This window comes from Triplophysa dalaica, chromosome 25 (assembly GCF_015846415.1).
Source record: "Triplophysa dalaica isolate WHDGS20190420 chromosome 25, ASM1584641v1, whole genome shotgun sequence".
NCBI lineage: Eukaryota > Metazoa > Chordata > Actinopteri > Cypriniformes > Nemacheilidae > Triplophysa > Triplophysa dalaica.
The window spans coordinates 11229458-11255478 of record NC_079566.1 but is presented as its reverse complement, the minus strand read 5'-3'; the positions used below and the strand labels follow the sequence as shown (position 1 = coordinate 11255478).

Sequence of the window (26021 nt, the reverse complement as noted above, 5' to 3'; positions counted from 1 at the left end):
GTGGAGGGGTAAAATAATCTAGATTTGATGAGAAATGTTTGAGGCCATGTTGAAATCTTAAATAGTATTGACTTCATGTTGCAGATTTGGCAAATCTGAGCTGAGTTTTTTTCATTGTTGGGATCTCCTATAAACTTATAAGATCTCTGTCTGTTCTCCGAGATCAGGAGAACAAAGCAGGAGTTTCAATTTGCTCTTTTCTGTCATGATTCTGCCTCATGTTGTCAAGCTTTTCAAGTCTTGTGGGAGGATCATGACAGTCCCACATGTTTTGTGTGGAAGCACATGTGCATCGCTTGTTTTTGCATGCCATGCACTCTCCGGTCTCGTCTTTGTTACCACCCTCTCGTTTCCTCATTATTGATTGTTAATGATTTTATGCCCCGCACCTGTTCCCCTCTTGATTTGGTTCCCTATTTAATGCCCCTGTGTTTTCTGTCTTGTGCCTGTTCGTTTTGATTCTAAGGCTTGTCAAGTCTTTGCATCTTGTTCCTTCGTAAGTCGTCGTCGTCGTCGTCCAGTCTAGTGAGACTTTTCCATTTGAATTGAATTGAAATTGTGATATTAAAGAGATCTGTGAGTTTTCTTTCTCATTGGCGTATGAATATCTTTTTCATGCAATTTGTAAAAATGTGTGAATTTACATGCATATCAAATCCCTGTAGTCTGGGCCTGGATGTCGACCTTTCCTTTGACCCACCTCTGTCATCCTAAATCCATCCGCATGACCGCATACACATAATGCACACAAGTCTGAAGACAGAGTGTTATAAATATATCATATATTAGATATGAATCATGCATACAAAGTTACAAAGAAACATGAAAATAAAACACTGCAGTTAAAACTGCTACCAGTATGCACATCTCAGTTTTACACATTCGTAGAATATATCAGATTTTATTTTACCCAAAAAAGTTGTTCCACACACACACATACACACAATTATATATACTGTATATATTTATAATAGCCTATATATTTAATAGATTTTTTTGTCTTTTCTGGTGAGGTTTTTAAGGTATAGATATTGCTCCCCTGAAATGAATGCCTTTCGCTTCTGTCTCTTTCTTGTTCTCTTTTTTACTTCCAGTCCCAAATGTGTCTCAACAGCAGTTCATTATTATCGTTATTCCATCATAACAATATTTAGACTGTTAATATGATAAATCAAATATATTCATATGAAGACTTAACTACTTATACACTTACGATTACCATGAAAAAATCCACAGATCTAAATATTGTCTTTGTAAAAACTAAAAAAATGTAATAATAAGTCACGCTCTCGCAAAGTCACACATGCTTGACACTGAATGACATCATGAAGAATAGTGTCAACATGTGCGAGAAAAAAATCACAGTTTGAGTTTATCAAAGGAAATAAGTTAAATGGATGTGCAAAAAAATTAAAATACCTCAGTAAAAATGTATAAGTTAACCCAGCAATAACAACAACACCATAAGAATAAAAAACAACAACTATATTGGAATGCTGAATAAGTTACAGGCATAACCTGATGATAAAGCACTGGAATTGAAAGAGTTTGAAGAACCGAAAGATCACCATCACACACATCGAGTATTTCAACATGAATCAATAAGAAGTGCGGATGGAATTCTGTTACTCGAGTCACCATGTTCAAAAACAGAAATGGAGAAGAAAAAAAGAGGATGTATTGCCTTCTCGTTCGCTTGCGAGTAAACTTTGCTTGTTTCTCAGCCCTTCTCGCTGTTGCATTTTTTATTCTCGCCCCACCGTAACTTGCAGTTCATGTAATCATCCGTTTCCCCCTTCGATCTCTTCCCCCTTGTCATTACACAGGTGTCGTTCTCCTGTTGAGTGTGTTAGTGTTTGAGCTGTCTCCTTTGCCCAGTCGATCCAAGGTTCCCAGCCCTCGATCCCTCTCCATGTTTGCGGAGGATCCGGCTGACATGGGCGCTTGCTGAGGGCCGGAGGAAGACGAGGTATTGAGGGTGGCGTTGGCCGACGCAGCCAAGTTAGACTTGGACTGGGAAGGCAGTGTACCCGTCATGAGCGCTCCTCCACCTCCCTCCTTTGTTGGAAAGTAATTGTGTAGCTGGTACAGCGTGGCACGGTCGACCGTGCCGTACATGGGCGGCTTACCCTCCCTACCCAGCGTGTACATGGAAATATCCCCCATTCCTCCTCCTCCGGAGTGCGTGTGCGGGTTGGGAAGCGTGGCTACTGAAAACGGCGGGGGGCCGGCAGCCAGTGGCGGGCCGAAGTTCTTGGGAGCGATGCCTGAGGTGGGGGACTGCTCACGCGAGCGGGTCGGCTCTGCGGTGGAGCGCGAGCTGGAGCGCGACGAGCGCCGGCGGAAACGGTATCCCGGCAGCCGTAGCACGGCGGAGGTTGTGCTGCGGAAGAGGTCGGTGCGCGAACGGCAGCGCAGTTCTTTGTTGCGTTCGATGTAAATGTTGACGGCCAGAACGCCCACCACCTCCGCCAGGATGAATGACAGGCCGCCAAAGTAGAATGACCAGCCGTAGGAGTAGTGCCACTTTTTGTCTTCATCTTTTTTTGGAGAAATGTCGCTGAGTGCTGCCGAGATATATACGATGACACCAATGATGTTGCTCAGGCCTGAACCAATTTGGGACGGAAAGTTTTGTTCATTAGTCTGGGTGATAAGCAAGTATTTGAACATTATGGGAGGAATTCATTAAGAAGTGCGCCCGGAAATTTGTGTGCACTTTCTGTGTTGTTCTAGCTCCTGATTCACGGCGGAAAATATGCAAATCAGTTAGTGCTGCAACCACGCCCCAAAATCTGTGCTAGATGTAAATTTGCACACCTCGAAGCACTTGAAACTGCTCATAAAAAAATTAAAAGTATGCTCAGCTACACCTCAAGTCGGGATATGTGGAGAATGTTATAATGACTGCTAGAAAATACACACAAAAATCTTACAACTCCACAATGTTTGCTAAATATTCAATTTTATTGAATATATTTTATACCAATTTTATTGAGATTTCATTCACTGTGTTTTGGGTGGTTAGCAAAAACGGGCACGAATGTTTAATGAATTCCACCTTTTTTGGTATCATATCCATATTTATTATGATCTGAAGAAACATTACCTGCCACCACAAACAAAATCCCTGCTCCCAAAATGATGTGTCTTTTGGTTTTATAGAACCGACTAGATGCCACACAAACTCCACCTAGCAGCAATAATATGGCACTGAGGATAGGAAATATACTGGAGGCCCTGACTACACCTGAAAAAACACAACATTTTAGTGCAATGTTTTTCATACTCCTGTAATGATAATACAAACAGCACCTCAGACTCATTTTTGACTCACGTAAAAGGTATTCTGCAGCATCCTGGTCATAATCAGCATCTTCTGGAAAATGATTAATCTGGGAACACACACCTCTTTTTAATCCTGAAAGAGAGAATGAGAAAACATACAATGATATATTAAAATGGTCAACAAATTGAATGTCTCTATACTGTATATGTTGGAGCAACATCTCTCATTCTTGTCTGTTCCCTTATCATTTGCTCTCCGTGTTCATATTATTTAAAGGTGCTGGGTGTCATTTTTTTGAGGATCTTTTGACAGCAATGCAATATAATAATGGTGTACAAAAACCTTACATAATGATGCGTTATGTTTATATTATCTTAGAATGAGCAATTTTTATCTACATACACCGCGGGTCCCCTTACATGGAATGTGCCATGTTATTTCTACAGTAGCCCTAAACGGAAAAACTGCTCTACAGAGTAGGTTTCGTAAATACTTTATCTCCTTCGGCAAAGAAGCAAAAAAGGGCCAGCATCTTAGTCCTGTGTCAGCCACCGCAGTGATTTGAAAAGGAAGGGGCTAGCGGTGGAGTGAGCCATTGGTTGCAATTCACAACCTCACTGCTAGATGCCACTAAATTTCATATACTTGACCTTAAATGTAAAAATGCCAAAATATATATTTTTTTATTAGAGTACAGTTGCGCTCAGTCAGACAGTCTTTGCGGTATTTTGTTTGAAATGGATTCCAAGTAGGTATCAATTGCTATGAGTCATCACAGGTCAAAGGTATCAAGCAGTGCTCTCTAGTGATATAAACCACTTATTTTAGACAACATACTGCCACTGAATATCCAGTGTCTTCCAGTGATTGCTAACATAGTTTCACGGTATGATGGCAGTAATTATCAGGCTTCCACATTGATATCACATTTAAAGGAGTAGTTCACTTCAAAATCTGCCGCCATTGAATTTCCATAGTGGGAATAAAAATGACTATAGAAAGTTAACGGGGGCAAATATTGACCAAATTAGACTTCAGGACCAAAATTGTGGAATAGCATATACAGCAGTTGTTTCACCTGTGGCCATTAAAGAAATGTCATGTTTGAAACCATTTTGCACAGATCATGACATGACCAACAATAGACAGGAATTCTATTTTTAGCATTTACAGTATCTTGTAACAATAATCTTCTGCAGGACTCTCTGTATCTTAAGATGACTAAATATAAATGTTAAATGATGACATGAAGGCACACGTTTCCCCTAAAAAGGCTACAAATTTGTGCGATACAAAGAAGCAGTCTAAAACGAGCGATATGATCAGGCAAAATGACTTTGTTTTTGTCTGGTTTGATTATTCCGCAAATGCAATGAGAGCGCTGCATGGCACCTTTGACTTCCAATGACTCATCACATAATCATAGCCATTGACATGTACTCCTCTAAGTTTCTAATGCAAATGGAAAAAATACAGCTCATGTTTGTTTAAAAACTCTCTCTTGGGAACTGGCTTGAGCAAGAGAGGTACGGTGTTGAATGCTATGGGTAAAAAATAGCTCAACATAAAGACCTTCAGACTTTCAACAATGTTTTTCTAACTTTAAAGGAGCCCTAAAGCTAGCAAAAAAAAATCAGTTTAAGTTAAGAGTCCTGACAGCATGTCCTGGTTTTGTTTCTTCTTAGCATACTGAACTAAATATTGTACCACGTACTGCTAGTGTGTAAAAGCTTTTCCAATTGATTTTATGAACTTAATCTTAATTAATTTGATCTATTCAAGTGAAATATAATATGACTGAATAAAAAAATCATTTTACGCCAGGTAAAATAGCTTGTTTAACCACCTTGACAAATGTGCTACATCTATGAGACATCATATCACAAGATATTTGTACTCTAGAAATATCTTCAAGCTCTAAACTCATTGCGACCATCTTAAATTAGGTCATGCAAAATGGCCACATCACATAACATTCTGACAGGAATATATATTGATAAACTTCCCAAGTATTTGTCTCTTCAAATAAATTGCGAATTATGTATTTTTCTCAAAGTGCATTACAGTAAATGACGGCACAGTAAATGTAATTTGTTGTAATGTAATAGGATGTGTTTCAAATTGGATTAATTTGTTTGGTCTGAACCCAAATCGATTTATCAGATTTATTTGATGCATCACAAGAGGTGCGAAGGATGCAAGCTGCTCTGGCAAATTATTTATTTGACATATGCACTATACTTCAAAACGTTTAACCAGGACCAAGATATAAATTATCTTGAAATTATATATTATTATACAAATTGGTCAGAAACAATACTTTTGTATAATTAACATTAGTCATTGTCCGTATTCCTTTTTCTTGCATCACTTTTGTTTTCATATTTTAAAAACAACCAAAAAGCACACATCCCTATTTGCTTTTGGATTAAATGTGTGTGAATCATTTGCAAAAACTGCACAGGTGGGGACCTCCTTCATGCATCATTTCCCACTCCCGTATGTACATGGCCCGTTCCTCCGCCCCCACACACAAACACAGAAGTTCACTTACCTTCCAGACAGCAAATCCTCCAGAGGCCGGAGTGGGTGAGGGCTCCGGGATCTTTCTTGTCCTTGTTATGAGGGTCATCCTGAGACGAGTTGGCAGTGCTGTTGCAGATAAAGGCCCGAGCGTACAGCCAGTAGTCCGTGCCAATGGCCACGGTCATCAAGGCGAAGGCTGCGAATGCTCCCACAGTGGTGAGAAGCACCTGAATTCCCCGCTCACACCACACCATGGCTGGAAGAGAGGAAAAATTACACCGGAGGTTAAAGAGATTAAAGTTCCTCACAACCCAATTGACTTTCTTTGCTTTCGTGGAGCACAAATGTAGAATGTTAACATGGTTTTTTTTCATGGCTTTTGAGATGTTAAAAATAATAAGATAGTCCGAATGACTTTCCAAGTCTTCCAAAGCCAAATAAAAGCATTGCATGAAAATCTCATCTTGCTCTGCAGCCATGGTCTTCATTGACTTTGATTATTGCTATTATATAGAAAAGAGCAACTGCTATAAATATTGTAGATTATACAATATATCATGAGAAAAAGAAAGTCTGATGGAATTTGAGAGATGTGAAGGTGACTAAATCATGAGAATTTGTCTTTAAAAAAAAATATATTTTTTTTCTTCAAATAAGGGGGCCACGAGAGTGTGATGAGAAAATTAGAAAACAGAAGGATGCAATAAGTGAACAGAGCTGAAACAAGATAACATATAAATAAAAAGCGTAAAGAAAGACTGCAATTGGAGCCCAAGGTTACAGGAAGAGGTTGGAGAGATGAGAGAGAAAGAGAAAGAGAGAGAGAGAGAGAGAGAGAGAGAGAGAGAGAGAGTCTGCGAACATATCAAGTGTTAAAAGATCAGTTCACATTTTGCAATCGTTTGTACACAAAGTACAAATGTAATCCATGAACTCATATATAGGTTACTAAGACACAGGGTACACCTTGAGATTTTGTAAATTATGCCAATGCATTTAAAATATTATGTATGTTCTGTATGGAATTAAATGAGAACAAAATGTACATGTAAAATCTTTGTAAAATTGTAATTGTAATAATACCCCAATATTTAGAGAGGAATGCAGGGTCGATCTTAAAAATATTGAATGTTCATAGAGTAGTTTATGAGCAACATGTAACGGCAACTGCAAATTTAAAAACATAATGCAGAGGTCAAACTCTCATACATTTTATGCCAAAAGCCGTAGTCCCGTTGAGAATCTAGTTGCCAGGCAGTTATTAAGAAGAGTAAGCAAATGCTGTTTTGTTATTTTGCATTTTGTTGCATGGATAGAGCTTTTATAGGTTATAATTCATGAACGCTGATCTGGACGAAGATATTTTATGGTACAGTGTCCATTGACTTACATATACTGCAAAATAAATAAATCAAATAACAAACACGACTGAAACAAAATCAGTCAGTCAGTTCAATACAAGAACACATGAGTACATTTATGTTATCAATATTTAATGATCAACACAAATGCTTAAGAAACCTAAAGCACTGATATCAGTAACATGAAACTAATACAACGAAGAAAAAAAAGCAAATACAGTAAATGGCCACCATTTTTTAGTTGACAAACACCTGCAGCTTTTCCTTCTTTTATTTTTCAACTCAAAAGGAATTCAATTGCTCATGGAGAAAGGTTTAAGCATATCTATTAATGTAATATAATGTTTATTGTAGAAATTCAGAGATGGATCATTTAAGAAGATAAAAGTTATGAACCTAAAAAAGAACAGAATGAGCCATCAGAGATCAACTGAAAAAGAAAAAATCCAAAGCTGCATGCATGGGGTAACATTTTAAAACAAGGCAAAGAGTGATGAACAGTTTCATAACATGTGAAGGTGTTTGCAAGAAAGTTCACTGATAAGAAAGTAAAAGGTGCGAAGCATCTACAGACTAAATTTCACAAATGATATTGACAGACAGTGGAACATAAAGACTCTCACATGTTGGCAGCCATTAATGAGATCCGATTACCTGGAGGAATGTGTCTTCCCTTCCCATCCATCCCTGCAGCTCTCTGGTCCTTGTCACAGAAGATTGTACCAACCAGACCGTCCAGGCAGCATCCATCGACTGTTATCCCAGTCTCTTTCTTTCACCCCCTGCTCTCTCTCCCTCTTTTTCTTCCTCGCTCTCCCCGTCTCCTGCCTGTGGGTGGGTGTAGATTTTCTAGGTTTCGCTTCCTTTCTCCTCTTAGAGAGATTTCATGGCATGAATCCGAACGCTTCTCCTGAGGAGAAAGAAACAATAAGGGAAAGGGCAGACAACAGGTTTAAAAGCAGTACGGTCTATATGTAGAACTAAAAGCGAACCTAGATGGTAACGTCGACCATACATCTGCGGGAAGAGCCAGGGATATATAAAGAAGAAGAGAGAATAGAGAAAAAGCGAGACGGAGCGTGCGCCGTTCCGTCACCATGGCAACAGCACATTCTGAAGTCGAGAACAGAACAGGATGGTGTGTGTGAGTTGGGGGGAGGGGGGTGATGTTAGTGAGTGAGGTGGTGGTGATGTGGAGGGGGAGATTCATCATAACGTGTACCTACTGATTTGAGAAACCGTCGGCTGTCACGAACGCTAAAAATCCACCTGGCGGGTGGCTTCCATCAGCACTCTCTTTTGAATGTATGGTAATGTGGTAATGACACGCACAACAAGGACAGCTGATCTGTCCCCCATGACAAGCTCAGACTCTAATAGTCGGGTATTGGAGTTCTGGAGACTTGTCGTCACTCTTGCTCATTCTCAGAAACAGGAGAACAAATGGTGAGGTAACCAACACCACAGCCAGACAAACAGACAGGAGGTTACACCATAGTATTTATAACAAATATAAGCCGAGACAAACCCGAAAATAAAGACCTCCACAGAGATTCGAGTGATATTTTTTAGCTAGGCTATACACTCAGATATGTTGGCTGTAAGTTGCATGAATAAATATTATAATAAAATATGAAATGAATAAATAAATACACGTTGATGTTATGATATAATTAACAATAATAATTGTCACATTATTATTGTAACACTAAACATTGCGACGGCTTATTATTAATTTATGGCATAAAATGTTCCCTGTAGTTCAATTGGTATAAAGGACTGCAAAGGTCATGGGTTCGATCCCTTGGGAAACCACAGCCCATGCTTATACAACCTTGAATGCGCTTTCGAATAAAAGCATGTACCAAATTCATCTATGTTATGAAAAATATTGATAATTAAATACAATGTTTGTAACATTTCTTTGCAAAACACTTCAAGGCACTAAAATGCAGACCATTCCTGTTGGTCAAAGCAAGCTAGAGATTTAATAATAAATATGAATGGACCTCTCAAGGGTAGTGATGGCCTTGCTTACTGCACTCAAGCATTTGCATAGCATGGTTTATGTGTCATGTCTGACAGAACCAAGAGGATTCAGGTGCCTTGCGTAAGTGGTGTATGCACGAACCACACACAACCATTTGATAAACCTTGTGCTGCCAGTTTACACTGCATTTATTAATACTGTTGTCACATATAAAAGCGTTCAGAGCAAGTTAAAGTGACCTTATTGTTGACAATACGCATCAGGGGACATTGCGTCTTTGTTGTCAATGAATGATTGAATGAACGTATGAACGAAGAAGCGTCAAATGAACTTGAGGTGAACTTACAATTGCTGTGCTTTAGCGTTAGTGATTTGCAAAGAAATTGCGAGTGTAAATTGTCAACTTCTTTGATTTGGTTGCCACCATGCAACACGTAGCGATTTTGCGGAGCCAACAGACCGTCGACTTTCCGATTAACGATTTGTTGTTTTGATCTTATACGGGATGACACAACGTAAAAACCAATGACCGTTCTTCTCAGTCATTAAGATGATTGACAGACGTCTCTCCCGAAACCGTTACGCGCGTGTCCACGGCTTGCTTTTCAAAACGTTCAGTTCGCGCGCGTCTCCATTGAGCTCGCGGGGACTAAATTTGACAATATTAACAAACATTTGTGTTTAGGAATATGGAAAACACGTCTAGGATCAAATAGATTAAACGGATTCGAAGGAATAGTTTATATAACGAGTGAAGGCGAACACACCTTCCATATAGATTTTATTTTTGATTGACAGGTGTCTCTCCCGAAACCGTTACGCGCGTGTCCACGGCTTGATTTTCAAAACGTTCAGTTCGCGCGCGTCTCCATTGAGCTCGCGGGTAGTCCATTAACGGACTAAATTTGACAATATTAACAAACATTTGTGTTTAGGAATATGGATAACACGTCTAGGATAAAACAGATAAACGGATTCGAAGGAATAGTTTATATAACGAGTGAAGGCGAACACACCTTCCGTGTATATAGATTTTATTTTTGATTGACAGATGTCTCTCCCGAAACCGTTACGCGCGAGTCCACGGCTAGCTTTTCAAAACGTTCAGTTCGCGCGCGTCTCCATTGAGCTCGCGGGTAGTCCATTAATGGACTACATTTGACAATATTAACAAACATTTGTGTTTAGGAATATGGATAACACGTCTAGGATAAAGTAGATTAAACGGATTCGAAGGAATAGTTTATATAACGAGTGAAGGCGAACACACCTTCCGTGTATATACCTTTATTTTATTTTATTTTATGTAAACGAATCTAATATGAAATAACCTGTTTGAATGAAACATGCGAATGCTGATTAATTGTTGTGTTTTTTCGCCTTACCTCTTCAGTTTAACCACGTATTCCTGTTGCTTTTGGTCGTAATTATCTGAAGCGCTTCTGGAGAGGCGGTGAATGAGGGGGCGGTAAGAGACAGTTGTGTTCATTTGAATAAGGGATGCTGAAGCAGGAATTATAGGCGACATGACTAGCTTTACATTGACCAAAACATAAATTACAGATCTGTAGAAACAGTTTGACAGAAAAACTAATTCACTGATTCTGTCAAGAAAGTTAAGAATGGACGAGTTATACGTGACCCTTAAGAGTTTAAGAGCACTTGTGTACATGATCTTTGTGAATTATTGGAGTGTTCTTGTGACTGACGCCTACTTTGTTCAAGTCATTTGTTAAAGTGAATGTGCAGAGGCAATAGAAAAATTGCTGTCCTATAAAGAGCCTTTTAAACAAAGAGAGGGAATCTAAATTTGCTGTGAGGGCAATGACTGTCTGACATTTTATATGACAAGCATGGTAAAAAAAACGAGTTTTATGAACATAACCCAAATATGGTGGACTTCAGTGGAAAACAGATATTTTCTTGGAAACAGCCACTTGCCAGTATCATTTTGGTATATGTGACCCTGGAAAACAAAAACAGTCTTATGGGTCAATTTTTCGAAATTGAGATTTGGACACAATCGGAATAAATAAGCTTTCTATTGATGTACGAGTTGTTAGAATATGACAATATCTGGATGAGATACAACCGTTTAAAACTCAGGAATCTGAGAGTGCAAAAAAATCCAAATATTGAGAAAATTGCCTTTGAAGTTGTTAATCAGAGGCACTGTGGACGGCCATCCATTTGCAAAAATAAAGTTTTTATATATTTAAGCTAGGAATTGTAAAAAATATATTCATGAAACATAATCTTTACTTAATATATACAATACAATTATATATAATTGTCTTTTAATAAAAATGTTCCCGTGCTACAAGACTGGTTTTGTGATGCAGGGCCACATATATGACATAATGAAAGTGGTTCCCAAACTTTTTATTCCACAACCCAGGACAGGTGTAATTTATATTAAGAACCATCCAAATATTTTTAAACAGAAATTCTCTGTTAATAGTGTTTTTTATTCTGTCATTGTATTAATGAAACGTTAAGTTCGTAATTGCAAACATACAGGAAAATATAATGCAATTTATAAAAAATACAGCTCCATATATTGAAACCAAATGCTTATATTATTGAATATAAAGACGCAATTGTACAATGTATTGTAATATTCTAACAATTAATTATTACATTTTCAAATATATATTAAAGGATTATATATACTGTCAGATAGTTATAAATATTTATTATAGAAATAAAAATAAGTAAGGGAATACCAATACTTTGTGAAATATCAAAATTAAACTATTCGTTAATGTCATTTTGATCCATCTGAGATTATAAAGACTTATTCGTGTGTCCAAATCATGTGACATTTTTTCATGCTGTGATCTACTTGCCTTGACTAATTCTAAGATATTCAATTTCATGTGTTCGTTGACTCACATGTCCCTGTGTTTTATCCTCTAAGGGAGAGATAAGGAAGAGCCAGAGAGTGAGAGACGAATGGTCCGTTGTTCGCCCACACATCTTCAGGTAGAGAAGAACCACTGATTATCACCACTCAGCTCTAGTGCGCTTAAAACATCCACAATGCCTGAACACACATTGAGCAATACATGTATATTAAACACTGTGGCTCGTTGATCCTGTGGGTGTTTATCGCAAAGCACCTGCATCACTATAAGATACAGGAAACATCTCCTAACAAGGAATGGTGCATTATTTAAATGACTCCAGAGCATATTTCAAGGTCTTTCAAATAACGAGAAAAGTCAATGCTCTGACAAACAAGGCCCAGACATACGCATGTTCTCAGAAGTCCTCATTACTAACACACTGACCCATTCATTCACACACTCCTCCGTCTTTTACTCAGCCCTTAACAACTCTCTCACTCTCACTCACCCCACAATTGCTGCCCCCAGGGGTTTGGCAATATTTCGGCTCTCCTCGCGTTCTTCTTTATAAATCATTGTGCCACAACACATTGCGGACAATCTCTCAATCCTACACAAAATATATAGGCTACTGTAGTAATATTACAATGATTTTCATAGCACCATATATATTTTCGAAATCTGCTGATATATAAATATAAAAACTCCAGAATAACTACAACAAACCATCAAATGTACATAAAACAAAGAAATCCACAAGAACTAGCATGGCTTGCATGCAGTGCAGTGTATTAAACATATTTCTGTTGGAATTTTGTTTTCAATTTTTTATTTTATTACGCAAATACCAGATTACAAAGAATGCCACCCATTGGATAAATAATAATAATAACAAACTGTCATCATCATCTTAAGTATCAGGCACACTTGCTTTGGCATTGGAATGAACTTTTGAAAAGAACAAAATAGAAGGAGAGAGAGAGAGAGAGAGAGAGAGAGAGATGAGGTGTAAAAGAGGAAAAGACAAGGCAAATGAGTAAGGCAGCTTTAGCCTAATGGAACTCTGAGAGAGTCAAATCAAGACAGAACAGCCCAGAGGGATAAAGCACAAAAATGAAAAAGGGTATGAAGAAGAAAAATGCCATGCAAAATGGTACATACATATTTATAAGCCAAACCTCTCAGTACAGAACGCAGTACAACAAATGTCAGCCGGAACCTTGAGAGCAGAAAGCCTTTTCTAAAGCCATTATTAATAAAAGATAAGAAACAAAACAGATATTCACAGTTTTTACTTACAGTATACCATCTTCAGCTATACCTAAATGAATAAATATTTCCATTTCACTTTTCATTTTTCATATAATCTATCATATAATAACTATTTCTGCATATCCCACCTGCAATATGGGTATTGTAGGTTATAAATTGTTATATGCATTTCTTTACTATCCAGCAGGAGCCAGTCCTGGTTTCCATTACTATTTATCTATCTATCATCACCATTTGTTTTGAATATTTACACACAAGAATGCAATCAGTTACAGAAGTCTGGGAATGTTTCATGCTTTATGCATGAATATACATTTTTGGATTTAAAATAGGAATTATAGAAGGTAACTGATGAATACTTACATTCGCAATTAATAAATATAAATGTAAATATTTTCTTCAATATTCAATTTGATATAGGCCTACTTTAGAACGACGGGAAGATTTTTTGGTGTGACAAACGTATTGAGGTTCAATTTGCTGCAATGCTCATTTAATGCAGCATCTGCAGGCACTCGGTATGGAAGTGCTGACTCAGGATTTAGTCATCTGCCTCATTTTAGTCAATGGATTGAATACAGATGTCATGTAGCCCGTGTTGCAGATTCACACCAGGTACTTCAGGCAGATTTAAGATTATTTGATGTAGTATTGATGACATACTGCTAGATGGCGCTAGACACCAAGGGCATAATAATGTGTTAAACTCATTTTCAAATCTCATTTACTTGCTGTGAACAAGAAAATGATATCAGCAGACGAGAACATTGCATTGCATATTGCATTGTGCGATATTTTTGATTCTGTAAATTAGGTTCCTCATATACTTATTTCTCTAAAGCATTATGTTGCAATGGGCCATATGAGGACATCTAAGCCATATGGGTCGTTTTTGAAACATATTCTGCCTGATTTATAGTTCTGTTTATACAGTCTGTTCTTGTCATATGAATTTATTACATATATTCATTTGCTGTATGTTATACATGTAAAATAGTTTCAGTGTATTAGTAGGTTTACAAGTCATTTTTATATATAAACAGTAAAGTTAATCGTAAGATTTCTAATAGCATTAAAGAAAGATAAATAATAGCTGCATTTTTAAGATGATGATTGAACAGTTCCGTATCCTAACAAAGAATACCCTACATCTCCTGCGTTCATAGGAGCCGAAGAGCTGAAGATACAGCCTCCGTTATAAAAGCTAAAAATCTTTAGTATGTTTTATCTTTATGTCGTGCTACACTTCTTTTTTGTTGTTGACAAAAGAGTTTTTGAATATGAGAGAGAACACGAAAACACAAGGCATATTGAGGGCCATGGGGCCAAGCGTACAACATTGAGATGGTAAAGATCAGCCAGTGTTTTAGAACATCTACCCTCATGTACAAATCTAAAAACATTACAAATTGATAGGAAAAGACAAAACAGTCACGGATCCCCTCGCACCTTAAGTTTCCAATACCCAGATGACAAAATGTAGACAAAAAAGGCTTGACTACACTACATTACTATACAACCCTTGGGAATAGGTCTCCTATTTATGTACAGAATTGATCATTCATGTCCATTTAAAGAATTCTTCCAGACTATATAAAGAAATCCAGATTTGTTTCTTTTTGCATTTCAGTACAAACAAGACTATAAATAGATGGTATAAATAGTCTTTCTTTCAGGAAGTTATGATAAAGATGTAAAATGTCTTCATGATATATCAGATACAAGAGGGAAAAGAAGTTATGGAGTACAATAAGATTGCAGTTAAGATTGATACATTTTTTATATAAATTTATATATTTATAATATGTACATCTGTTCTCAACTATGCTCGGCAAGTCATTTTGTATTTTTTTCTCTTTCAGTCTAACTTATCTTTCTTCTCCATGCTGTACATTCTGCGTTTAAATACTAATAGCCTACCTCTATTCCCTCACTTTTTAATCTCACTCTGAGAATCTGTTAAAACATCAGATTCAGGCACAGAACTGTAAGTGAAGGGCGTCCTTTACATCTTTTTAGCACCCTTTATCTTAATTTTGCTCCTTTTGTCTCTGTATCAAAGCCCCACTTGCCCCTTTCTCTAGCCCCCCTCCTACATAGTGTTAAAAGTTACACTTTCCTCTAACACGGGGAAGCGCTCATACGCATGTGGGCGTGGTAGCGAGGCGGTGGCACTGCTGATGGGGGCGTGGCCATTGGAAGAGAATGAGGGGTGGGGCCACCAGAATGGGAGGAGTGGAGGGTGTGAGGATAGGAAGAAGAGGAGGAAGAGGAAGCAGGTGGGAGATGATAGCTGGCCGCGGAGGAGGGCCCTGATGAAGAGACTGGATTGGAGTGACCGCCGCTCTTTGTCTGGGGAGGCAGAGGGGTCTGGTTGAGTTGAATGGAGATGTCGCTGGACACCTCAGAAGCACTGCGTCCACGCTGAGGAGGCGGCCATGACTCCGGGTGAAGGTACTGGCCGCTGTAGTCGCTGCATTCAGACAGACGGGGACGATAGAGTGCAGGATGTGGCCGGTACGTTTCCTCTTCTGCATAGCGTTTCATGAAGAGATAGACAGACATGACCCCAGCACCCTGGCAAAAACAAAAGTAGCAAAGCATGAAAAAAGTAGCAAGTATGATGACTTTAGGGCTCGTTTTATCCGATTCTGTAAAACAGTCTGTAAAGTGTGATATTATAAGTTAACTGTATGCAGCGAAACAAGCCCACAGGCAGCTAAAGTTGCCTAGGGCTCTACTATTCTTTTTCCATCTGTAAACATTTTTCGACTGAATGTAGATGAAAAAATAACTGATTTACAAGACTTTGAAAACTTGCCAGATAATGTGACATGCAGGAATACAGTATTAAAAGCAATAGTTCACCCAAAAATCTTTATTCACCCTCAAGTTGTTTCAAATCTGTATACATTTATTTGTTCTGATGAACACAGAGAAAGTTATTTGGAAGAATGCTTGTAACCAAACAGTACTTGGGCACCATTGACTAACATGGTGGGAAAAATTGCTTTATAAATTTCGTTGTTTTGTTATATGAATATGAAGAAAATTTGAAGAATTTAGGAAAGCAAACAGTTATTGTTTTACACAGATTTGGAACAACTCGAGGGTGAGTAAAGAAGACAGTATTTTTATTATTGGGTAAACTGTCCCTTTAAATGACTGGGGTGCTTAGTGAAAAATGCGCCATGGCGACGTTAGTGACCCTTTATAATAAGTTCCTGTGTTCACACTTGCACACGTGTGCACATAATTCTTAGCGCAAAAGCAAGCTAACATTAACCAGAAGTGTGCAAAACCAAAGTAGGGGGGCGATGTTTAGAAACATTAATCCAAATTAATGAGCTCTCCAAGCACTACATTAAAGGTTTCTTGTGCGTATGCCAGATCAATGGACTGTAACACGCTTCTACAGTAATATGTGCATATATTTGATACAGATATATGTTGGGGTTACTGCAGACACTAAATGCTGACATTCACAAATTGCTAAACTGAATGTAGCAAATTAGCATAAATGCTGCGAACCCCTAAAGCGCTTAGGCCCCACCAAGAAGGAAGCTTCAGTAGGCTAAAATTAATGCGTACTGATAAAAGCACACCTTCGGTTCAGCGGCTAGCAACAGCAAAACTGTTAACATTGATGCATTTTAATGAACACAGCGCTCACACACACACGGTGGGTTTGGGCGGTCGCTTTGGCTGACCTCTTTGAGTAGGAAGGAGCTGGCAGCAAAGGCGAACGACCAGCCGTAGTGATAGTGAAAAAACTGCTCTGCTTCCCGTGGTCTGTTCATCACCTCATCGTTTATACTGGAGATATACAACACCAGACCAACTACTAAACTCAAACCTGATAGAGAGAGAGAGAGAGAGAGATAGAGAGATACAATAAACATGCATGAAAAGGTTTAATAGTGCAAATTACTTTGTACAAAAGAGAATGCAAAGGAATTAATTGACAAAAACAAATTATATTTAATATTTTTATGGTAATGTCATTGGCACTTGGCTGTGTTAAACTCCACAGTGCTTTTGCATGGCTATGCTGTTACAAGGGTGTTCTGGGTGATGCCTTTAGAAATGTATGGTTGTCTACTTTAAATGGATAATTCCATTTACTCACCCCCTTGTCATTTTCGACCTGTATAACTCTCCTTCTTCTGCAAAACACAGCAGAAGATATTTTGATGAATGTTGGTAAACAAAAACAATTGGTCCCTATTCACTTCTATTGCATTGACACAAAACCAATGCAAGTCAATGGGGACCAACGCTTTTCTCTCACCAACATTCTTCAAAATATCTTCTTTGCATTTTGCAGAAGAAAGAAATCTATATGGGTTTGAAATTACACAAGGGTGAGTAAATTTTGTCTCACATCACAACAGATATTTACCATTTTTAGAACAATCTATTCTCAACATGCTACAGGATTTATCTCCGTAGCACATAAAGTACTTTATTACCTAAATAAAGTTGATTTGCTAAATGCTATCCTATATATGAATATAAGAAATAAAGATTTGAATGAAAACGACATACGAAAAAACTAAGCAAATACATCGTAAGCATTCACATAAAAGAGTTGTTGATGCAGCAGCGTTTTAATATCACAGCCTGTTCAATCAAAACTGTTCTTCTCGGAATGCTCTCAGCGGCGAGAGAACGTTAAACCAGCGAGCGAACAACAAACCTGTCATACAGGGAGACATTAACATTTATGGTGTGTTCACTTTCGCTGTGGTTATGATTGAGAAAGCCCCGCTGCCCTGATTGTGGAGCGAGGGAGAAAGAACGAAGACAAAAGGAAACCCTCTGGCGTAATCAAACACATTATCTCGGTCTGTCACTGCCAGCTGTCTGCACTTAGAATACCAACAAGGGATGTTCTTACATTTTCCATATTGAGTTAAAAATGCAGAACGTGGTGCAGTGTCACATTAGGGCTAATATTTGTACATAAACATGCTTGGACGAGAAACGCTAATACCTTTTGTTCTCCAGTTGAAAGCAATAAAGATGTTTCGTAAATGTTCAATAATGCTGCACAGAAAGAACCCAGGAGATACAGATCTGCTCTGCGGGTAGTGATCCCATTCCAGATGTTATTGAAAGTGATGCTGGAGTGATCTGTTCCACTGCCAAAACAACACTATACTAAGATATTTATATTCTTTAAGCTCTATGGTATACTAAAATCAGTTTTTTTGCGTTTTTTCACATGATAAGCACTTTGCCCCACACTATTGTAGTGTATTGTTTTATTAATAATTCTGTAGTACAAAATGCTGAACAAAATGTAACATTAGCATCTGATGCAGTGCTACACAGCACAGATTTGGACTGATGCCTGCACTACCTCGACAAACTGCAGTCGCGCTTCCCTCCTGCATTACAAAATCCTTTATTATTAAACTGCGGTAGTGTGCACAGTGCAACTGCAGCAGATGCAACACATGCGATATTGTTGACTTCGCTTTGCTCCGCCCCCTAGGGAAACGATTGTGGGACATTCAAAGTGCTGCTGACTGTTCGGTTTCGTCTCTTTTTTAATTTACTGAAATCTAATGAAGACAGTGAGGCAAATTACAACTAAAGAGCAACTCAATGACATTCTAATTTGCAATTGTGATTGGTTTGAGTCTAGTGTGAATGTATCACTCAGAAGTGCAGAGCAAGCACTGCCATTAAGCAATACGGAAAGGGAGGCCATGCTGCATTGTATATACTGTAGATGCACAACAGCAGAGCTTTTATTAAATGGTTGCTGTTTTAAAAAAATAAAAATACTCATAAACAGTATGTTTATAATATGAATATATATGAATAGGATGTATTGCAAAAACAGATAACTCTGTATAAAAAAACTAAAAACATTTTTGTGCACTACAATTAAAATCAATCTGAGGTTGGGTGTTTTAATAGAAATTGGTAAAATGCAGCTAACTAACACAATAAAACAATAAAAACATGATAACATAAAATATATTTTTTAAATTTTATATAATGTACGATAAAAAAAACAAAAACATTTTAGTTATACCTTTGGCCTTTACGCCGTATTACATTGAGTTCAGACAGGACAAGAAATGGTATGGGATAAGAAACAAAAACAGGAGCTGGGAAAGGACCTCAAGCCAGGAAATGAATTTGGGGTACCCAAAGCACCCACTACACTATTGGCGCCAATGGATACATTAAATTATAGATACAAACAAGGAGCATGCATTTTTGTATAAGACAAATGAAGTGACAGCATATTTAAAAGGTTGTGTATATTGTCACTATATGTGCCTGCTATTAAAGTGATAATAGATGTATCTATCCCAGGATTGTTCAAAGCATTCTAAACATTCATGAGAATTCTGTCGCTGCAGGCTGATTCATGCAGCTATCACCAGGCAACTGATACAATCAACTGATACAGTTCTGCTGCACAGCACAGCCCAGACCACATTCACAGCTTGCTATCTGAATACTATCTGAATGTACCACCAAACCTCAAGAGAATCAAATGACCATTTAAACTGAATTAGCATTTAAAGCCCCAATTTTCTTTAGACAGAATGTATGTTATATTTAGCGTATTTAACAAAGAATAAATACATGTCAGTACATTATTGCTTTGATGTTCTTACTCTTCATTGAAGAATACTGTTAGCGAATTGGTCAAAACTAAGCACACTTTGACTTTATGACAATCTCGTTCTGTTAATAAAATAAAGATGACAGCCTTTAGACAGAGCTCTGGTGACGAGATCAAAAATCATTTTTATTAATTACTGCCTAAGAGGAAAAATAAACCACCTAATGGACATTGTGTTTAAGAAGATTACCATAGATTGATATTGGGAACACCTTCATTAAATATGCAAACCTCTCAGCGGGAACCTTATTTCAGACGTAAGCGAGGAGAATTATGAGACTTTGGGTTTACCATTGAAACCGAATGTCAACAAACATCACATGTAATCTAGAACGTATCCGTTACCGAGGTGATGCGCACTTCTCCCAAACTTATGTGTTGAAATCTAGAGAAATCCTACAGAAGTTTGTGAAAAGTAATGACGGTGAGATTTACCTGATAAGATGAAGAATATTCCAGAGACAAAGGCCAGAATGGTGCGCTGCGGACGGATATGACCGATGTTACTTATGACGAAGGCCGTGAAAACAAAGATAAGCGAGACCATGGGGAAGGGGGTGGCCGTCCTGACCATTTCTAACAGAGCAAATAAAGCAATGTGAAAAGTAAATAAAAAGATTTTCAAAATTTCTAAAACCAAGTTGATTGTACTTAAAAATTTAAGGCAGCAAAACAATTACGTGGATATCTGAGTATTTATTACTCCACAAATCTAAGCAGTTAACATGGTTAATGTCACAAATTTCTAGAGAACTAGAAATAGTGAACAAACATTTACAAAATGACTTAGTAGTAGACTTAGTAGACTTAATAGTTATAATATTCTTTGTGCTTGGATTTTGCAGTGCATCAAATGTTCTTACTCAGTATATTTGCTGTGTTCTCAGTAGTGATCTCTATCTCTGGCTCGGTGAAGTATTCAGATGCCACACATCTCCCCTTCTCTGGCCCTGAGACAGAAAGAACGAGAAAGAGCAAGAGAGAGAGAGAGAGAGAGAGAGAGAAGAGGACACAAGAGAGAGAGAGGGAGAGAGAGAGAGAAGAGGACACAAAGAGGGACAGAGAAAGAAAGACAGAGATTGACAGTGACAGGGGGAGACGGGCACAAACACAAAGAGACACAGCCATGATTTTGGTTCAGACATTGAGAAGAGAGGTGAGAGAACACATTGCATCGCACAGATATAGTGCACATACTGTACAGTCAAAAGCATCATGCACCTTGTGTTAGGTATAGTTTTGGCTCACTTGATGCCCTAGACACATTTGGAAGAACGTTGTTTACTTATTTGGCTAGTTTTTTATACAGTTGTAAAATGTACAAGTAATTTCTGTCACATCTTCTTTATCATTAAGTAACTTCATTTTTTTAATATTTTTAGTTTCAAGTTAAAAGGAATTTTGGTGCTTTAGTTACACATTTGTCACACTTGTTATAAAACATTTTTTTTTTTAAATGCAGAAGTGACTCAGTTCAGACATACAAACATAAATTTAGACCGTTTCCAGCACAAATAAATAATTTTCTCTCAGAATCACATGGAAAGTCCTAATAAATTGTACACACACCACACACCTGACAGGCAAAAGTCTTTGTGTCGTGATTTGTCAAATACACGCACAGACACGCACAGACACGCACACACACACAGCATGCAATGCTAACAGCACTTATAAAGCTTGGAGATAAGGTGACATCATCCTCACACTTCTCCTAGTCAGCCATTTGCAACCAACTGGTGTGGCATCATTTCAGTCCACCTAAGCATTTCCTGTCAGTAAATGAAAACAAACCTGCATGCAATGCAATGAAAATTAGTTTGTGCAAAATATAAAAATGCAACCACTTCTTTAAAATAATGATGGCCTTTTCTTTATGCAAATATTTCGTAGCATTTTTCATTAGCTCTGCAATTTTATGCGGATATTGCACATGCGGTTGCGGTATCTCGTGCCCACTCAGACTCACTAGCTCCTGTTTCATTATGTGGCACGTTTTCGGAGGGTGATGCAACAGCATGCCATACTAGTGCTGCAGGACACCGAAAACCCTGTCAGCTGCGTAACACAGCAGGACGCACCACAAATAAATTGCGATTGAACCGAGGATAAAAATAGAAGACAGGTTTGCTAAAGGAGTTTAACTGCCAACAAACAAGCAAAGAAAAAATGCTTAACACGACATGATTCAACAACCATTTGTGTTTTAATTAAATGTTTGTCTCGGTAACAAAGTGGGTGATAAAAATGTAGGATGATAAGATAGCACCTACCAGCGACAAAACAGACCCTCCAGAGTCCAGAATGCAGAGCCATCTTTACTTCTGTGGTCTGGTTCTGCTGCAGAACGATGCCTTCCTCCATCAACAGCCAGTAGTCTGTAGACACAGCTACACCCACCAGTAGCAGCCCGCATGCCCCAAACACAGACGACAGGAGCGTTAGAGCCCTGGTGCTGAAGGAACTCATCTTAAAGGAAAGAGAGAAGAGTAGAAATTAGATATTGTAAAAAATGGCAAATAAAGTTAATCATAATGGTCCAGAAGTGAGATGGCTTGCTATCTAGAACTATCAAGCCTTTAAGGGATAGTTCACCCAAAAATGAAAATTCTGTCATCATTTCCTCAACCTCTTGTCATTTTAAACCTTCTTTATTCTAGAGAACTAAAAAGAAGATATTTTGACGAATGTTGGTATGAGAAAATCGTTGGTCCCCATTGACTTGCATTGGTTTTGGGCCTGTACAATAGAAGTCAATGGGGACTAAAGTTTTTTGGTTACCAAGATTCTTCAAAATATCTTCTTTTGTTTTTTGAATAAGAAAGAAAGTCTAATATATGTCAAGAAGTAAATGGCAGATTCTTTTGAGTGGACTTCTCCTGTAAAATGCTTTCTACGGTTCTGAAACAAATATCAAATAAAGTTGACACACTTGCTATTTAATTTAATTTTCAACTGTTCGGCAACGAATGTCGGTGCAAAGGTGCAACCATGGTGGTTAAACATTTGCTAATGATTCTTTCTTACAAACTCATAGACTGTTCAAAGATTTCCAATTATTTATAGGTAAATATAGTGCACTCCAAAACCCCAAATGATTTTCTGTAAGTTGAGTCTGAAGGGCTTCATAAAACATGTGCTTTATCGACTAATGAACTAGTGTGTGACTCATCAACAGTATAAGATGAAAAGATGGTACAACAGATGAAGGACAAACACACAGTGTCCTTTAAATAGTGGATGACTAAAATCATTAGAAAGAGATGTGCAGTTAGACATATTCAGAATTACATAAAGGTTGCTTCAAATCCTTAGTGAGTTATTTTATTTTCATGCTGTTTGCCTCTAATAGAGAATGTTGTGGGGTGTGTGTGGTTGATAGATTCAGCACATGTGATAGGCTGGATGCACACCTTCACTCCATGTGAGCATATGCACTACTGTGCCACACGCAGCATAGTATTATCTAGAATCAACGATCACCTTAAAGGTCTGTAGTCTGCTAAATAGCTGTTCGGACAGACAGAAAGACAATTACTTTAATTCATTGTTTAAGGTTAGGGCCAATTTGAAGACATGGTTACATCAACGTTCAGTATTTGCATTGCATTGGTTTTGTTACCTACTGGTTTTTATGTGTTGACTACTTTGACACATGTAAGCTTACAATGCTTAAGCAGAATACAATCATGTAGAACACAGAATATGAGCAGAGTATCCCTACAACAGCATACTGTAATACCTTCTGGTTTGTTTTAAGTTATGCATTCACGCTCTGAAACACCCGACTGCAGATTTGACTGGCAGGGACCCCAAAATAGAACAATTCCCTCACTTCATTGACAAGCATCTGATAGCCACTAGATTGAAAGCATGGAACTTCTTTTAAGCCAGATATTGGCATTAAGAGAACCACAAATTAACACCCTTTTATGGTTTCAATTATCTCTGGTTAGGTTTAGGATCCCAACGGTGTATTAGATATGAATGAAGGATTCATAGTGAGTGGAGGTTTATGGGGTTAGGATAATTAAAAAATATATTGACTGAGCACAGCAGCAAGGCAAAGTAGGAAAGAGGAGATTTGAAGAAGTTAAATGTGGAGAAGCTTTGGGAAGGACTGAAGAACGTACCGCTTGGGGTACGACCATGGCTATAGTAATAACGTTGTGCCTTTTTTAATTGTATATGCAGTTTTCCAATAGTATGTGGTCATGCCACGTATGTGCATACTGCAGAAATAATAGGAAAATAGCTGAAGTAGCTATTGTGATGTAAATGTGCAGGTAACAATCTAAACCTTTAGAGAGACTGTGGGGGGAAAAGTGAATGAAAGGACAGTCAGTGAAAGAGAAATGGAGAAAAGAGAACAAATCAAAGCTACAGGATGAGAGAAGAAAAGAAAAGAGAGGCAAATGGGAGCTGTCCGTCACAGCGGTGCTGAAATCAGACAATGCACAGGCCTGTGTTCCCTTACAAAAGCTTTGGATTTTTTTAACTTCAAAAAGGGTTTCTGGTGGTTTAACATTTACACATGTTTATGAAAATAGCTAAGGAGAAACACATTTTACACATCACAATTCATTTAGATACAGGTTGATTCTGTTTAAATTTTCAGCTCAAAATATCAAATAAAAGATAGGAAATATTAAATATTTGGATGAATTAAAAATAAAAAGTGGTTCCATACAAAATGTATGAAAAATAAATCACAAACTTTTGTGCCAACACTAAAAGATTAGCCCCCTAGAGGAACGCAGACAAAATGACAGGGAGCTGTCCGGTGCTGAAATAAAACACTCCTCTCAAATGTCCTGCAAAGACTCAAAGAATGTAATTAAATTATTATTGCTGTGACCATTGCAACACTATAGCATGGCCAATAAAATACACCAGTACCTAGCGTTCAAGCACAAAAGTACATCATACATTCCCTTTTCTTCCCAGGTTTACTCAGTGGGACGTTCAATATGTGCCAGACATTTAGAAAGACAACCCTCAGGGTGAACTAGGGGTTCCACAGATGGTGTGTCCAGTGGACTGGGAAGCAAATGCTAAGGGGGGTAAAGTTTTTCCGTTGAGGAAGAGGCAATATGTTCCCCTGTTAGCAGGTTAGGCCAACTGGCAAGAGTGTGGGAGGATGTGATGCGATGAGATAAAAAAAGAAAACGATGCTTTAGGAAGGAAAAGTGACGACGGTTTGGGGAAAGACCTTGGCCCACAATATCTCAAAGGACAGTCGCACGCACGAACGTGCACGAGCTCTCAATGACACACGCATACGCACATGCATTCCCATGTGCACATTCATGATCTTAGTTCAGTACAGACACGCAAAGCACCCTTAACAAATCTTGAACTGCTATGCTACAAAAAGGCAGTAAAACTGAGCATGCGTGACTAAAAGCAGAACATCAAGTGTATATAAAAGAAATCCACGCGTCACTTTTCCCCATCTACTCTGACTTATATACGCACACACGTACGCAGCGTGACTACCCCTTCTCAAATCCAACAACCACAGTACATTCTTGGCGTGCTCAAGTCAGCACCAGACAAATGTATAAATAGATACACAAATTTCGATATACGTGCCTACACGGTGTAGCCGTGTCCATGAAGTCTCACGCCAAGTGCGACAAAATAAGCTATAGCGGGTAAAAAGTCGTGAAATCTGTATTTAAATGTGTTTTTCTTTATAAAAAGATCCCATCAAATGAAATTACAAACACGTCACGATATTACGTGGTCACACCATTGAGCTATACCGCATCCCGAAAGAGGACAAAACATGCGATAACTGAACCTGTCACTTGGCGAATAAATCGGACACTCGGATAGAAAACACCGAAACGAAGCGATTACGCGCCACTCACACAGCGAAGGTAACGTGCACGAAGAAGGAAGAAGCGCGAGCACTCACCCTCTACCACGCGACCAGATTCAGCGGTGCACAGGCGTCGAGAGGAATAACCAAACTGGAAACCTTGACAGATTTTGCAGTTTCCTCTCCCTCTCTCTCTCTTCACGCACGCACGCACGCACGCACACACACACACACACGTGTCCCCCTCTCTCTCTT

At 38.3% G+C, this 26021-nt stretch overlaps 2 protein-coding genes and 1 long non-coding RNA gene across 7 annotated transcripts; 1 reads left to right on the top strand and 2 right to left on the bottom strand.

The window, feature by feature from the left end:
• Positions 1–885: 885 nt before the first annotated feature.
• On the bottom strand, positions 886–11546 carry cacng8a (calcium channel, voltage-dependent, gamma subunit 8a). Of its 4 annotated transcripts, none has more exons than XM_056741250.1 (7): positions 10552–10586; positions 8169–8289; positions 7831–8086; positions 5844–6071; positions 3338–3421; positions 3110–3250; positions 886–2609 (listed from the first exon to the last, which is right to left on the bottom strand). In XM_056741250.1, exons 3-7 carry the CDS (start codon positions 7859–7861, stop codon positions 1819–1821), a joined length of 1275 nt encoding a protein of 424 aa, XP_056597228.1. In that variant the 5' UTR covers positions 7862–8086; positions 8169–8289; positions 10552–10586; the 3' UTR covers positions 886–1818. The 4 variants fall into 4 exon arrangements, with proteins under 4 accessions (XP_056597228.1, XP_056597227.1, XP_056597225.1 ...); XM_056741249.1 differs by lacking the exon at positions 10552–10586 and adding an exon at positions 8399–9100; XM_056741247.1 differs by lacking the exon at positions 8169–8289 and having other exon boundaries at positions 10552–11546.
• LOC130415498 (uncharacterized) lies at positions 10305–20962 on the top strand. Its single transcript, XR_008905934.1, has 4 exons — positions 10305–10443; positions 10560–10634; positions 12087–12151; positions 20827–20962. It is a non-coding gene; the product is annotated as an uncharacterized LOC130415498 (long non-coding RNA).
• Positions 12828–26021, bottom strand: cacng7a (calcium channel, voltage-dependent, gamma subunit 7a). Of its 2 annotated transcripts, none has more exons than XM_056741251.1 (6): positions 25863–26021; positions 22213–22408; positions 20803–20889; positions 20375–20515; positions 16998–17143; positions 12828–15864 (listed from the first exon to the last, which is right to left on the bottom strand). In XM_056741251.1, the coding sequence occupies exons 2-6, from the start codon at positions 22406–22408 to the stop codon at positions 15409–15411; spliced, it is 1026 nt and encodes a 341-aa protein (XP_056597229.1). In that variant the 5' UTR covers positions 25863–26021; the 3' UTR covers positions 12828–15408. The 2 variants fall into 2 exon arrangements, with proteins under 2 accessions (XP_056597229.1, XP_056597230.1); XM_056741252.1 differs by lacking the exon at positions 25863–26021 and adding an exon at positions 25746–25813.